The sequence below is a fragment of the Equus quagga genome, chromosome 5 (assembly GCF_021613505.1).
Source record: "Equus quagga isolate Etosha38 chromosome 5, UCLA_HA_Equagga_1.0, whole genome shotgun sequence".
Lineage (NCBI taxonomy): Eukaryota > Metazoa > Chordata > Mammalia > Perissodactyla > Equidae > Equus > Equus quagga.
Window position 1 is genome coordinate 18353169 of NC_060271.1, and position 16453 is coordinate 18369621.

Sequence of the window (16453 nt, forward strand, 5' to 3'; positions counted from 1 at the left end):
TTCGTCGCCCTCCTCCAATTTCGGGTGGGCTATGGAGGGGGTCGCATCTTGTGACTCATCCCCTCTTCCATCCCCACCCCCGCTGGGGCCCAGGAAGAGAAGGCTTAGAGACTCGGCTGTGGCTCTCTTGTTTCCATAGCAACCGTGCAGTTGTTTTTGAGAATCCACTGCAATCGTCGACACTCTTCACCCCAGACTGTGGCCGGGGGTCTGCGCATCAGGGCGGGGTACACATGGGGGTAGAGCCATCCCCCTTCCTGGCGACTCCGGGAAGGTCAGCGCGGGCGGGCGGGGCGCGCTCCCGCAGCCGGGCCTCGCTGGCCGCCAGGTCCCCACCTGGAACCGCGCCTGCCACTCCGCGCCAGCGGAGCCAATCAACGCCCAATCTGCTCGGGATGAGGCAGGGCTTATGCAAATCGCGTCGCCTCGGAGGGACACATAGTGATACAACAGCTGGGAGGCGGCTCCGGCGCAGACCTTGGAAAGCCTGGCCGCCAGCTCGCCAGCCAGTCGCGGTCCCCGCGGTCCGCCGAGGCTCAGAGTCATCCAGCGACCCGGGGAGCGGCCTCAGGTAACGTGGGTGGGGCCGGGCGGAGGCCCTCTTCCCTTCCCCCTCCACTCTCCATTCCCATCCTCGTCTCCTGACCCCTCTGATTCATCTCTCTGACCCCTGGTTCCGACATAGGCGGCAGCATCTGGAGGGCCCACCCTTGGCCAGGGGACCCCCACCCCATTCCAGGCCCCACGGGTGCTAGGGAAGGAGGCAGAGCTGCCTCCTTAACCCCAGCTCAAGTAAGAACAACCACCCCTCTGACCCCCAACACAGACACACACACACACACACACACACACCCCTGGGGGTGTGGTGTTGCTGGTGCTAACAGAAGCACCAATCACCCTCCCTCCTTTGGAAATGAGTAGTCCACCCTGCCGCATGGCAACCTCCCACCTCCATAGATAGCCCCTCCCACGCCACCCAGCCCCACCAGCAGCTCACTGCACTTCACATCCAGGTCCCTGCTCCCAGAAACAGCCTCCACCGCCACAGAGAGCCCACTTTTACCTCAGACTGTCCCCTCAGACTGTCCCCATCTCCCACTCCTCAAACTGACAGCACTCATGGCATAGCTGGGGGAGGGAAGAAGCTCCCCCCCACCTCCCAACAGCCCCTGTCACCATCTCAGTGCTGGGCAAAGACCCCGTGTGTGGCCTCTTTCATCCTGGCTGGATGAACTAGGGAGATCCCCCACCCCCAGCAGGCCACCTATATCTGTCAGTCGCTGCTGCCAAGGGCTCAGCCTCCTCCAGTCCCCTCACCCGCCACAGCCAAAGTGCCAAAGTCCTCTCATTCTACCTATCAAATATCTTTCTAATTCGTACCCTCTCTGACCTTCCTGTGCCCAGGTGCTCCCTCCCTCCTGTCTTCCCACTGCTCCACAGGGACTGTGCCAAAGCTCCATGTGGACTATGTCACTCCTTTCCTTAAGGCGGCCTGAACCTGGAGGGCTAAAGAGCTGTGTTCAAATCTTGCCTCTGCCTCAGTTGCTGTTGACTTTGGCCAAGTCACTTCCCTCTTTGATCCTTCATGAAACGGGGAAGGGGGCAGGACAGAGGGTAGACTGGATGAGATGATCTTGAACAGCCTTCCAACACTGACACACTGTGGCTCTATGGCTGATTATAAGAAAACAGGACCCTCTGCCTCTTTCTCTGAGCCAGTAGGATGTTTCAGAGAGGAGGGCTGGGGCCTCACCAAAGGGATATTGGTTCTTACCCAGGCCCAGATACAGGCCACTCCCCTCCCACATGCTCTCCATGCCCGGGTTCCTCTCAGCTGTCAGCAGTCCCTCCTAGACCACCAACTCACATGGCGTGGAAAGCTCCAAGGTGGAGGTGGTCAACAGAGCCCAGCCTTTGTTTATCATCCCCTGCCTCTCATTAAGAAAGAGAGGAAGAAGACCTGACTGCTGCCGCTAGGGCCACTGCTTGGAGAAGAGCAAAGGGAGGAGAGGAAAGAGAGGAAAATCTCCTGACCAGGGAGCTGTTGTCACCATGGCAACTGTCTCAGCACCAGCTCCTCTGGAAGCTGGGTGAGGGTGTGGGATTATTCCCTCCCTTGGTCCCTCCACCCTCACTGCCACCTCCCCATTTGAAGCCCACAACCCTGAGCCCTGCCCTCTGGAAGAAGACTCTGAGTACAGAGGGGCAGCGGCCTTGTGTGTGGGGCAGTGCCAGCTCCTTCACAGCTGGAAGGCAGCCCTCGGGAGGTAAGCAGAGGAGCCTGCCTATGTTCGCCAGCGCCACGGCTCCCACAGAACATGTCCCCAGTGGGTTCTGGCCTTTGCCTTGAGGCTGCTGGGCTCTAGTTGATCTTGGGTGTCTGAAGTGGGTGCAATAGCAGAACACATAAACAAAACAGCCTGACGCTATTCCAAGGAGGAAGAAGGGGGCTCCACCCCTCTCGTGTAATCCACCAAGAGACATTCATTGAACATCACTGTGTTCCAGGCGAGGCCTTTAGGTCTCTGCAGGGCAGTTCTGTGCAGCCACAAAGGGCAGAGTGGGAACCCGTGTAGGGGAGCTACAAGAGGGCAAACTTAGGATCAATGGGAAAAGTGCATTTCTCCCTGTCTGAGCTGCTCCAAAGCAGACTGGGTCCTATTGGGAGGGGATAAGCTCCTTGCCATTGAACAAAAAGGCCTGGAGAACTTTTTCTGGCTCAGGCAAGGATTTAATGCAAAGGTCTCTCCCACTCAGGCTCCATTCTGGAATTCTAGAACACCAAGTGAGAGTCAGAGAGCTCTGGAGTCTACATACTTGTGGGGCTCAACTCCACGGCATCACAGGGTCTACTCATGCACCAAATACTGAGCCCATGCTGCTGCCCATCCACTTTGCAGGCTGGGAGAGGCTGATCATAAGGAAGTGGCTTCAGCCAGTCCCGAAGGCTGACTATAGCTGTGTCAGCCTGGGAGAGAAGAAAGGATACTAGGGGTGGGGAACACAGTTAAGCAAATAGGTGAGGTAGGTCCCGGCTGTGAGAAGCCCAGCTTGAAAGGAGAGTGTAGTTGTGAGGGGAGCAGTGGGAGGTGACACCTTGACACCAGATTCTAGAGGATTCTGGAGTTTGAGGGGGCCCATGGACATGGCCACCTCTAACCTATATGGTACTTCTGGGCAAAACCAGGAAAGACATTCCCTGGGAACTGAGGAATCAGAAGAAAGGCCTTCCCCGTGAGGCAGTTGAGCCCCATGGGCATGGCTTGGCAAGTAGTGTCCCAGTTGGATTTCAGCCCCCTCACCATGCCCCTGGCCCTAACTACGGGGAGAGAGGACATATTGAAGGTTCCACGAGCACTTCAAAAGAAGGAATAATGAGACTTGGTGGCAAGTTGGACCCAGGGCAAAGGGAGAGGGGAAAACTGAAGGTAACCAAGATCACATTTCCCCCTGGGACAAGGGAGGGAAGAAAGGGGCGATGGAGAGAGAAGGACCGCCATAGGTTGAGGGAGAGTCTGGTGGTAGATGTGCTGCGCCAGAGGTGCTGGTGGGCCACTTGGAAGGGTGGCTGTTTCCTGGATATCAGACACCATGGCCTGGAGCTCAGGCAAGACAGTCCCACGGAGGCCAAGAGGGAGATCAGACCTGTGGTTTTCCCAGAAGGCAGGTAAGAGTGTTGAAGGTCTGTACTAGAGGAGGGTAGCCATGGTTTGGAGAGAACGGTCCAGGCAGGTGGCATGGATTCAGCCCGGTGCTCATCGAGACCTTCCACTGACCTGCTGTGTAGCTCTGAGCCAGTTTCTTCTCTCTTTGGGTTCCAGTTTTCACTGAAATAAGGAGATGATCTTAAAGGGCACTGCCAGCTCTGCCTTTCCAATCTAAGGGCAGTAGAGGGAATGAGGAGAAACAAAGGAGGAGGCCTGGGACCAAATGGGGGCTGGGAACGTGTATGGCCCTGGGAAAGAGAGAACTGTGGGAAGGCAACACAGGCAAGGAGGAGAAAAGGGGCAGAAGGTGAGAGCCACACAGACACCAAGACACGCACGCACAGACTGTGTGTGCTGCCAGATGAGGCAGTCACATACATTGACACACGCTCCCACACACCCAGCTCCTTACGCAGACACTCAGGAACATCCCACAGGAGAGAGCGGAAGAGACTTTGCCTCCCCTGTCAGACACCTCCACCTCTGGGTTCTCTAGCTTCCTTGACTATACCCTGAGTCTTCAGTGTCCTTTGGACTTGGAGAGGGGCAGCTGGGGTTAGAGCCTGCCTCCTTCTGTCCATGGGTGTTCCAGAGGCATCCTTGACTCTGACCTGGATCCCACAGTTCCAGGTTCCTGAAGATGGCATGCCTCCCCCTCCAGGGCTTCTCTTGGGGGCAGATAGGATTCCTCATCCTCTGGGGGTGGTAAGTGGGAGAGGATGTTGCCACCCCCACTGCTCCTTGATCCTCCTCAGGGAAGAAGTAGAGGAATCTCAGGCCCAGGGATATCCTGTAACTAGCTTGAGGTCACACAGCAAGTGAGGGGGCATGGGACAGACGAATCTCAGATCTGGTTGTCCAGGGCACTCCCAGAAGTAAGGATTGAAAGCCACAGTGGCCTGGGGTGGGCTGTGGAAGTGGAATTCTTTCCGCCAGCCTGAGGACTTCCTTTTCCAGAGTATCTTCATGACAGGCTATCCTGGGGTTGGAGTCTGCCCCCTTCCAAAGAGACTCTAGGCAGGTCAGAGTCACCTCCCAGGACATATCCTGTGAAACGCAGGCTCTGGAGGGACATTCCTCCCATGGATGCCAGACAGGATTGTCCACCCAGCCTTCAGGGCCTGGTGGGGCCTCATCCCAGCCAGGCTTCCTCGGGAGGACTTGTGCCTCCCTCTTCACATACTTCCCCTGGCACAGGCCACTCAAGCGGCTCATGTTCCAGCTGGGGACTGACACTTCATCCTCCCCAAACCTGCTTCTCAGCAATACTATCATCCGTTCAGCCCCAAATCTTAGCGCCTGCCTCAACTCTTCTGTCCTCTCATCTCCACATCTAATCAGTCGGCAAGGGCTGCCAATACCCCCTCCTAACATGTCTCGGTCCATCCCCATCTCTCCACAGCCCCTATGCTAGTGTCATCATCTCTCACCTTAGCTATGCAGCAGGCCCCTCTCTGCTCTCTCTACCTGCCCCCAGGTCATCTTGTACACAGTAGCCAAAGGAAAAATTCTAAAACACGTTCCTTCTCTCTGGGTGCCCGGCACCTAGTTTGGGACCTAACATATTGTCAGCATTCTGCAAGTGTTTGTGGAATGAATGCTATCTTCCTACCCCTCGCTTTAAAACCTTAGGGGCTTCTGTCCCCTACAGATAAAGGCCAAATTCCTCGGCATGGATTGGAGACCCCTTACAATCAGCCATCTACCTCTGTGACACAATTATGAGTTATTGAAGGTTGGCTCGTGTCTACTTTATCCCCATCACTGGTACACACACACTGGCCTAGCACACAGCCAGCCTCAAGAGATGCTCAGGGAATGAACTACTGAAAAGTAGAATGCAATCGGTCATCAATGCTATCAGCTAGGATTTCCATCTGTACAGAGGAAGGAAGGAGAGGAGCTTCCTGCTGGCGTGGCCTGAAAGGCCTTGAGGAAGATTGGGGGATGGTGCCAGGGGGACACACGAGGACCTGCCTCGGGTTCCTGGTGGGAGAGGAGCCTGCAGAAGGGGGTGGGGGCTGAGTGTGGAAGCTCTGAATAGCAAGGAAAGGATTAGGACTCTATTCTCTGAGCATGGGGAGCTATGGAAGGTGTCAGCAGGAGAGGAGAGGATGAAGATTGCGGCACGCAGCCCCAGCCAGTGAGGAGAAGGAGAGCTGAGACCTGGAAGGCTCGAGATCCTAGGTGCCAGGAGAGGAACCCTGCTGTGAGGGGAGCGGAGGGGCCTGCTGTGGGTGCAGGATGCTGGAGAGAAAGGCACCCTGCTGCGGAGAGAGCGAGCCCTTTATGGGGGAGTGTAATGAGGGGAACTCCCCCCTTGCGTTTAGGGGAGAGGGGCAGGGAGGGGCGCTAGGAGCTCTTATGGGAAGGGGTGTGGTGAAGGATAGAGCCCAGCTGTAGGAAGGTACGGCTCGTTGTGGGTAGTGGTGAGAGGAAGGGGGCCCACCCCGCTGTGGAAGGAGGGATCCTGGCTGTGGCAACGTGGGGTTTGTTGTGGGAGGGGGCTGTTGTGGAGAAGGGGAACCCTGTGCCCGGGGACTTGGGAGACTGCTGCGGAGGTGAGGGTCTTGCCCTGGACCAAGTTGAGGGAACCCCCTGTCCCCCAGGCCCCGCCATGGGGAAGACCAACAGCAAGCTGGCCCCAGAGGTGCTGGAGGACTTGGTTCAGAACACCGAGTTCAGCGAGCAGGAGCTGAAGCAGTGGTACAAGGGCTTCCTGAAGGACTGCCCCAGCGGCATCCTCAACCTGGAGGAGTTCCAGCAGCTCTACATCAAGGTGGGCGGGCCGGCCGGGCGGGGCGGGGCCAGGCAACCCCAGGGGTCGGGCCGGACAGGCGGGGCGGGGCCAGGCAACCCCAGGGGGCCGGCCGGACGGGCGGGGCGGGGCCGGGCAACCTCACGAGGCGGGCCGGGCGGGCGGGGCGGGGCCAGGCCACCCCAAGGGTCGGGCCGGGAGGATGCCGCTACCTCTGCGTCCCAATCCCCGGGTCTCTGCCTCAGTTCTTCCCGTACGGCGATGCCTCCAAGTTTGCGCAGCACGCTTTCCGCACCTTCGACAAGAACGGCGACGGGACCATCGACTTCCGGGAGTTCATCTGCGCCCTTTCGGTCACCTCCCGCGGCAGCTTCGAGCAGAAACTCAACTGGGCGTTTGAGATGTACGACCTGGACGGCGACGGGCGCATCACGCGCCTCGAGATGCTGGAGATCATCGAGGTGCGCTGGGGCGGATCCGAGAGGCCGGGGCGGGCTGGAGCAGGCGCCCTTGTCTTTGCTGCCCTGCCCTTTTCTGGCGTCGCCCTCTCCACCCACCCTCCTTTCCAGCACCATCCTCAGGAGCCTCCTCGCTGCGCCCCACCTCTCCCCGCATCCCGCCTCCCAGGATCCAGTGGCCACCTAACATTGATTGGGCGCTCGGCGTAGAACAGGCCTTGTGCTAAATGCTTTACCCAATAGCTCTAAGGGGTAGTACCATCAGAAACCCCATTTTACAGAGCTGGAAACAGTGCAAGCGGTGGTCCATGATTCAAATCCAGGGAGTCTGACTCCAGAGCCTAAGTTCCTAACTCATTAATTCTTCCAACAAATATGTATTGAGTGCCTGCCACATGCCAGGCACTGTTTAAAGTTCCTGCTTTCATAGGATATGGCTTCTAGTGAGAAAATTTTAAAACAGCAACAACACCAAAAACTATGCTGCGTCAGGCAGTAAGTGTTATGAAGAAGGTAAGCAAAGCAAAGTAAGAGGAGAGAGTGATGGAGGAAAGGCAATTTTATATAGGGTGAAATGTGAGCCGCAACCTGAGTCAGGTGAGAGAGCTAACTACTTTGATATCTGGGGGAAGAGTGTTCTGTGCATAGGGAGCAATAAATGCAAAGACCCTGAGGTTAGGTTGTGTTTGCAGTATTCAAGGAGTAGCCGGGAGGCCAGGGTGGAAGTAGAGGAGTGAGCAAGAAGAGAGTGTTAGGAAGGTGGTCAGCTAGGTAGCTAGGAGCACAGTCACTTAGCATCTCATAGTCTGGAGTAGAGACTCTGACCTTATTTTGAGTGAGCTGGGAAGCCATGAAGGCTCCCTCTATGCTCTGTGTGGAGAATATACCCAGGGGCTAGGAGGGCAGCAGAAGCAGGGAGACGGGTTAGGAGACTGGTCCACAGCAGTCCGGTCAGGAGCTGACGGAGGCGACAACCGTGGAGGAGCAGGAGAAGGGGTAGGAAGTGGTTGGATATGGGACCTATTGCAGAATTAGGGCTGCTGAGATTTGCTGAAGGATTGGATGTGGGTGTGAGAGAAGGAGAGTCAGGAACAGCATCAAAGTTTTTGGTCTGAACAACCAGAAGAATGAATTTGCTATTTACTGAGACGGGGAATGCTGGGGGAGAAACAGGTTTGAAGTGAAGAGTTGGGTTTTAGATATGTTTAGTGTGAGATGCTCATTAAATATCCAGTCTTAATGACCATATAGCACTTTCCGGTATCCTCACCATCTCCCAGTGTTCTCCCTGTCCACCCCCTAGACCCCTTCGTTCACCCCTGATCCTCCCCCACCAGGCTATATACAAGATGGTGGGCACTGTGATCATGATGCGCATGAACCAGGATGGGCTCACGCCCCAGCAGCGTGTGGACAAGATCTTCAAGAAGATGGACCAGGATAAAGATGACCAGATTACGCTCGAGGAGTTCAAGGAGGCAGCCAAGAGTGACCCGTCCATCGTGCTGCTGCTGCAGTGTGACATGCAGAAGTAGAGGCTGGTGAGGGGCAGGGCCCCTGGCCAGGAGGGGTGTGGCCACCTCCCAACCCAATGACCTCTGTGGCTGGCCCTTCCCCAGGGGGAGGGGTACTCCAGCTCGCTCTCTGGCTCACCCACCCTCCTGCCCAAGCCCTTGCTCCCCTCAGTCAAGATCCTTGAGGGACCACCTCACCCTGGAAAAAAAGACAGATCCTCAGGTATCCTGTCATCTAGCCCCATCCCCAGTCTTGGCCCAGAACCAACACCTACTGGGCATAGGGGCGTTAACTTTTGCCCCAGGAGGCAGGGTTTAGGAGGGGGGCTGAGGTTCTGCTTTGAAATTCTATCCTTCTCGGGATTTTGCTTTCTAAGACTGGTCCTACAGACCTCAGTTAAAGGGCCAAATTGGGTCTGTCCTTTGCTGAGGACCCAGATCCCTTAAAGGTGGTCTCTGCCCTGCTCCCTCGACTCTACCTGGCCCCTCTGGCCCCAGCCTTTGGAGCATTTCTTCAGTCCTTTCTTCAGCTAATGTTTATGGAGCACCTGTCCAATGCCAGGCAGCTCTAGGCGATAAGGATATGGTGGTTTACAAGACACATATCATGCCCTCTGGAAGCTCATAGGGCAGTGAGGCAAACTTCCAGTGGTCAGAGCCTCAGCCAGGGATATCGAGCACAGCTGAGCAGAAAGTGTGGCCGGGCTGGTTAAGAGGAACTATTAAATCCTTCAGCTCAGTGTCACACAGAGCAGCTACAGAGGATGAAATGAATAGTGTTTGGAAGTCTAGGAAGCATGTGAGTGGAAGTTTTACAAAAAATTGAAATTTATGTAATGCTTATTTTTTTAGTACCCTTTAAAAGAGCTAAAGTTGTTTTATTAGTTTAGGATATTAAAACATACTTTATATTACTTGGTTTCTTGTAAAATGATTAAATGAATATAGAAAATGCTGATATTCAGGGAAAAAGAAGAGCTGAGAAAAAAGAGAGAAAATACCATGAAATTTACCAAATAAGACTTTTTCTTATCAAGCGAAACCCTGAGCTGTCACCATCAGCAGTTTCTGCTGCTTCCTTTTTAATGATCTTTTTCAATTCAATGAGCAACTCTCTATCGTGCACATCTCTGGTTAGGTGCTGACTTCAGAAACAGAAAAAACAGGCTTTGCCGAGAATGAGACAGGTGTATTTCCCACATCTTAGTAGATCTTTTCTGGATTTGGTCTAGTTTCAAGGAGGGGCTTGTCCTTTCACTGCTACGGAAGAGAAGGAGCTGGAAGAATAGGACCACCTGGCCTCTGTTTAGGCTACCAGGCTGCATTTATGAACCAAATGCCTAAAAATGTGCAGGGCATGCTGCATTTGAAAGGCTTTTCCTAACCCCCAATCCTAAATCTGCCGAGTAATTCATCATCTTCCTAGTGCGCTGGCTTTGCTATCCAATGTCTTCTTCCTGATTTTAGATCCATGAGCTATACAGCTGCATGCTTTGACTGCCAGAAAATGAATCTTGCTTCTTCATCAAGTCTTTCACTTTACTTTCTCCTGTACTCGTGATCAGAACTTAGCTTTGATGTGCAGTGAGTTGATTTCCTCTTGAACCGCTGGTGAGAACAGTCAGTACACAGGTGCTGTCAGCCCAGGATGGGAGCAGGGGATGACTGCTGAGTCCTGGGGGTGGGGGATGGATCTGTAGGAAAGAGATGCGGCATGCCTCTGACTTCTGAGTGCTCACCTGCCCTCCCTCTCTACAGGTGGAAACTCTTGGGGATGCTGACCTTTGGTCTCAAACTCTATTGAACCTTGCTTCTTGCTGCCCTTGGAGATAGCAAGGCCACTGGGTTGCCACCCTCTTTCTGTCCTTCTCCCTATGACCTGCCACATGGTAAGGCTGGGGAATTCACATCCTCAGGCAGGAACCAGCAGTTTTTTATCCAGTAATGCCTCAAGGGATGTTCTCTTGCTCTCAGGAGCTGGCCATGGGGTGTGTCTTGAGCTGTCAGTCAGCATCAGAGATACATAAATACTCAACAGCTTGGCTCAGCCGAGACTTCCAGTGGAAGGCTTTTTACAAAGTGGGGTTCCGTCTCCCAAATGGTGAATCTAACCTAATTCCCAATTGCACAGAACTCCATGACTTTCAAAGGCTTGCAATCTACCCCGTCTCATTCTATCCTCAGAGCCTAGGGAAATAGGGATTTTCATTCCCTTTCTGCAGACGTGGAAACTGAGGCACAGAGACGAGGAGTCCCTTGTACAAAAGCAGATAATCAGGAAGTGGCATAGTATCAAGACTTGAACCCAAGGCTCTCAGAGGGTTTCTTCCCTCCAGAGTCTCTTTCCTGCTCATCTCTCTGACTCTGAGTTGTACCAAGGTTGACTGTGGAGCAGGCCAAGTCTTTTTACAAGCGCCCTGCTAAGAAGTTTCCGAGGTTGTGGTCTTCTAAAAAGAAATAGGAACTTGAGTGAAGTCTCCACATTTTCAAGCATTTGATTTTCTGCTTCTGGGCAGCTCTGCTAATGGGTTAATGCTGTCCTGGGAGGCCTCTGACTTAGAACCTTGGAAGCATCTTATGCTGTCTTTACTGCTGTCTTCCTTCCTAAGAGAACCGTTTTTGTTTTTTCCCTTCTGGTGGGCAAGTCCTACCCATGAGGGTTGTGTTTGATCACTCCAAGCTTCTGGACCTACCCCAGCAAGGATTCTCAAACAGCCCAGCAGTGTGAACACATAATGCCACGCCAAGAACTGGGACCACTATCTTGCCGATGGGAGAAGCCACAGGCAGGCCGGGTCTTGCTCCCACATTCTTCTGGGTGTCCCAGAGACTGCGTGCTTGGGAGCTCCTGTGGTGGAGCACCAGCCCTGCTGTGAGAAGAGAGGCAGGCCTCCCATTCCTGCCCCAGCTGAAGGGACCTGCCACAAAGCACAAGGCTGGCAGAGATTAAAGTATGACTTGCATAGATACAAAAATATACAGACTGTTAAAACACTGATACATCCAAACTCTCCTTTGAAGATCTCTATCTTCTTGCAGCAGATCAATGAATTGCCAGGTCCCAGAATCTGCCTTCTTATTCTGTCCTCATTCATCCTTTTGGGCTAATTGATGAGCCTCTTATTTCTTATCTCCCAAAATCATCAGCAAGGGCTACTTCAGATGGCCACTTCAGTCCTTTGAGCTGTGGTCGGGATTATATAACTTACCTCTAAATCAAAAGTTAAGAAAAAGGAAGCCCGTAAACAAAGATACCAAATATTTTCCTGACAATGGCAGAGTCCCGAGAAGTAGAAATTCATCCTGCTGCAGAGAGAGAGAGAAGGGTGGGGGGTGGGGGGTGGGGGGGCAGAGAAAGAAAGGAAAGAGAGAATAAGAGGATAAATTAGGGTTTCTAGGCAGGATCATAAACCGACACAGTAAATGTTTTTACACAAAAATTTATTAAAGCAACAAATATTCCCTGAAGGTCCCCCCTGGGTGAGGCTTTGTGCTGACTTTAGAGATCACTGTGGAAGCAAGAATACATTTCTTACATGTTTTATTCATCGTTTTTTGGGGAAAAAAATATTCAAATCCCGCAGTTGAAAAGCTTCCGAGTGTGGGGGCAGGACAGGGCCTCCTAGGGTGGGCCTTTCCTTCTTGGTGGAGGCTGCAGGAGTGTGGGGGCCTGGGGAGGTGGGCGGCCGGGTGGCAGAGGGAGCCTCCCAGCTCCTTCTCCAGTGTAACCCCCACGCCCTTCAGATGCGCTGCCCCTGGCTCTGCCTGCAGGGACTGTCCTCACTGTTCGACCCTGTGCTGTGTGGTGTGTGTTTTTCAATGACAGTGAATAAAAGGTATGACTGTGCTCAGGGCTACTACTCTTCCATAAGCTGGGACAGGGCTGGGGTGAGTGGAAATGGGGAGAGCTCACCCAGTGGGAGTACCTCCGAACCTCCTTGGGGCTGAGATTCCTCTAGCAAGTACTCTGCTTACGTGGAACCCATGGGAGTGAGTTCAAAGAAGGGGTGAGCAGATTACAAGGGACCCAAAAGAGGGAAAATCAAGAAAGGCTGGGCCTCCCGAGCGCTGGAACTGGTGATGGGGCCTCTCCCTTCTTATCTTTGGGCCTCACGGGCTCTCATCCCCTTGGCGTATTTGCATCTGTGCTCTTTCCCTTGGTTTCTCTTCAGTCCTCCTTTGCTTCCCTGCACAAAGTGGCTGCGTCACCAGCTCTGTATCAGGACTCACCAGTGACTGACAACTCCCCTTCTCTTAGTTGCAGTTCTCAAGCAAAGGAATCTGATTGGCTCCACTTAGCTTTTGGTGGGAGCCCTTGGTCCATTCATCAGTGGCCAGACTGAGCGCTGATATGTGGGGCCTGTGGGCAGAGCAGTTCCCTCAGAAGGGAGTTAACAGCAGCAGATAGTGGGACCTAGATTCTCCCTCTGTCCAGCGGAAGGCATTGTAAGAGCTCAGGTGAGTGAGTGGTGGGCAGTGGGGAGAAAGGCTGAGAACCAGGATTACAATTAGTCCATATGATGCCTTTTGTACAGATTAGAAAAAGGCACCCCCTCTGAGTGGAAGCAGCCCCATAAGTATGCAGCTGGGCCAGTGGATGGCACCTTGGGCTAATTAGAACAATAGCCTTCTTCTGAACACACACAGCCTTGTCATGTCAGGGTGCACAGCATCGCAAGTGGAGCATAGCCTGGATTCCAGCCCCCATCTGCCCTGCTGGTCAGGGGTGTTGTGTAGTGCATAACCTGTTCCACCATCCCCAGGAGCCCAGCCCAGAGCCCTGAGACCCCCTACACTGACCCAAATACGGTAGGGGCGGGAATGGGAGTTGGGGGGAAGTGATCATCTCACAACACCCCCCCAATAGCCCGAGAGGCACTGTTCCCTGCCAGGAGTTGGGGGCGGTGGCAGCTGGAGGTGCCTGCTTCCTCCTGAGACGCTCAATTGCTTTTACAAGGGTTTTCTCAAGGACGCTTGGCGGGGCCAGCTCTCCCGTGGCGGGAAGCAATTAGGCAAAGAAGGAGGCTGACCTGGCCTCAGGGCAACCGTGAACCTAGGGAGGTGATTCAGAAGCCTGAGAACTTGGGGCTGCTATTCCCGGATGAAGCCGCGTGGGGCGGGGAGCGGGGGGATGTCTTGTTCTCTGCCTGCCTTGAGACACACAGGTCCTGGGGCACCATCTCTAAAAACTCCCCACTCAGGCTCGTGCTATCTCTAGCCTGGGGTCAGTCCACCTCCTGCTTTCAGGCTTGCCCTCTGCACCATCCAAGAAATGAGAGCCATCTTCCTAAAGCGCCAGTCTGACCACGCGGACTCTTCAAAGTCTCCCCTCTTCCCTCAGTGTGATAAGCTCTTTAAAAATCCCTCAAGGCCCTGTGTGATCTGCCACCTGCTGGCCTCAGAAGCCTGCTCTTCCCCCCTCTTCCCCCTCCTGCACCCTACACCTGAGCCACCTCGAATTGCGCCCCCTTTCCCTAGAGGGTGTCTTGGCTTTGTGTGCTTGTGCACAAACCGTTGCCCCTCCCTGGGCCACCCATTCCTCTGCCTCAATGACCTTCTCTGTGAAGCCCTCCCAAACCTCGTGTGTACACAGTCCATCATAGTTACCAAACTGCTTCCCACGGGATTCCCGTCAGCTGAGCCGAGTCCGTGTTTCAGTCTCCATTTTTCAAAAAAGGACAAGGAAATGAAGGCTCAGAGAGTGGTTAAGGCTGGGACTTGAACTCAGGTCTCCTCACATCAAGGCCACTGTTTACTGTGCTTTCTCATCCATGAGAGTGAATCCAAATCGGAATGTGAAAGAGGAGGTAACAAAACATGAGCTGTGGGCTTCAGAGGAGGAAGGGTCTTACCTCGAGTCGGGGCGGAGCAGGGGGAGGGGGACAGGCTGAGGGTGAAGGGAGGGAGAGATGGCTTCATGGAGGAGGTGGCATCTGCCCCTGGGTCTTGCTAAAGTCCAGGCGACAGGGCCAGGGCTGTGCGGGGGAGCAGTTCAGGTGCAGGGATCCTGGAGTTCCCTGGAAGGGGTTTGTTTCCAGCTTATCCATCTGAAGATGTGCTAAACCCCAGGGAAAGAGCTGGCTGAAGTACAGGAATGCAGAGAGCCGGGGACTCCCTGCAGCCAGCCGTCAGGATGTGACAGGGAAGACAGAGGCAGTGGCCAGGAGCCTGAGAGGGTGGAAAGCACAGCCCAGGATCAAGTTCCCTAACCCTTCCAGAGAGGGCTCTAGGAAAAGGATGAACCAGGATTCTGGGCAGGATCCTTTGACGGCAAGGGACAGAGGCCTACTCATGTCAATGTGAGGAACGGGGATTAGTGGAGAATTTCGGTTGCAAGTGAACAAAACCCAACTCAAACAAGCTCAAGCAAAAGGAGGCTTATGGGCTCATGTAACTGGGAAGGTCAGGCACTGCTGAGTCCAAAGGCTCAGTGATGCAGCCTTTCTCTCTCGCTGCTCCTCTCTCTCTGTGACTCATTGTCCTCTCAAGATGGGCTTCTCCTGTGTTCTTTCATCTGCCACAGGGAAAGATGGGTTCCCAGCTGCCATTGTCTTAAATTAATAACCCCAGAGAAGAGAAAGCCAAATCTCCCAGAATCCCTATGTAAGAGTACTGAAGAGTGCTCCAGCTGGGGTCACGTGCTCATCCCCGGCCCAGTCAGTGTGTCCAGGGAAAAGGGTTCTACAGTTGGTCATGTCTGGGTCACATTCCTATTCCTGTGACCAGGGAGGCAGCGTCTATTACTAGGAGAAAAGGATGAGAAAAGTTGCTAGTCAAGCAAAACCAATAGCCACCAACTCTCTTGGGGGCATTTGTTGAAGTGATCTGGAAATTTCGAGGTGGGCACAATAGCTGGGCCTCAACTCGGACCTGGGAGACTGTCAGGATCAGAGGCAGCTCCCTCTCAGGCAGCATCGTTTCTCTTTCATGGGGTCTCTGCTGCTCTCTGCACGTCTTCTCCCATCTTTATCTGCCGATCGACTCAGTCTGCTGACAGAGTTTCTGCCCTCTTTTAGCTTTATCTTGCACATAATTGCAACTTGCTAAGGTTCATCCGAGTCTCTTAGAAGCCAATTATATTCCATAGCATCCTCAGCATCTATTCCATTGGTTGACTGTCCAGCACCTGTTTCCCAATGCCAAATTCCTGAGAAAGAGAAATTTGATTGGCCCAGATCATCTTTTCAACCCAGACCACACAGGTCAAAGGTCACTGGACAGCATGGGGAAGGTTCACCTTTGCATCAGGTGCTCACCCTCATCCAAAGAGCCACTCTATACGTTCTTCCTAAAGGACCTCCTCCTCATGAGGCACTGGAGAATAACTGACCCCTTCCTAGAGTTGCATTATCTATTGTTGCATAACAGGACACTCCAAAACTTAGTGCTTAAAACAACAACGATTTATTATTTTTCATGATTCTGTGGGTTGGCTGAGCTCAGCTGGGAGGTTTATTGCTTTGTGTGCTGTTGGCTGGGGTCACTCAACAGCTGCTGTCCCACTGGGGTGGGGCTAAAACAGCCAAGATGGCCTCACCTATATGACTGGCAATTGGCACTGACAGTTACCTGGGAAACCACTCTTCTCCAGTGCCTTCTTATCTTCCAGGGACTCTGTGCCTCACCATCTGGCCTTTCCGGCAGGACAGTCCAGACTTCTTTACATAGAAGCTGGCTCCCAAGAGGGCAAAATGGAATCTGCAAGGCCTCTTAAGGCTTAAGCTTGGAAACCGCATAGCATCACTTCTGCTGCATTCTATTAGTGAAAGCAAGTCAAAGCAAGGCACTGTGTCAACTCAGATTCCGCTCCACTTCTGGCTGGGAGGAGTGTCAAAGTCACATTGCCAAAAGGCAGGCAGGATGGGAGAGAGTTTGAGGCCCTCTGTGGAAACAATCTACTAAGCCTGGAGAAGGGCAAGTCTAAACAAACATTCCCCAATCCTAAAACTTTTTATTATTATTGTTATTTCCCCTTCCCCCCACACAAAGTTTGTTGGGTTCCTCCCAGGACATGGG

General features: G+C 53.6%; 1 protein-coding gene across 1 annotated transcript; it reads left to right on the forward strand.

Annotated features, from left to right (window-relative positions):
• Positions 1 to 487: 487 nt before the first annotated feature.
• Positions 488 to 11390, forward strand: HPCAL4 (hippocalcin like 4). The gene is made up of 4 exons (XM_046662655.1): positions 488 to 571; positions 6317 to 6486; positions 6711 to 6926; positions 8261 to 11390. Exons 2-4 carry the CDS (start codon positions 6325 to 6327, stop codon positions 8456 to 8458), a joined length of 576 nt encoding a protein of 191 aa, XP_046518611.1. The 5' UTR covers positions 488 to 571; positions 6317 to 6324; the 3' UTR covers positions 8459 to 11390.
• The last annotated feature ends 5063 nt before the right edge of the window (positions 11391 to 16453 follow it).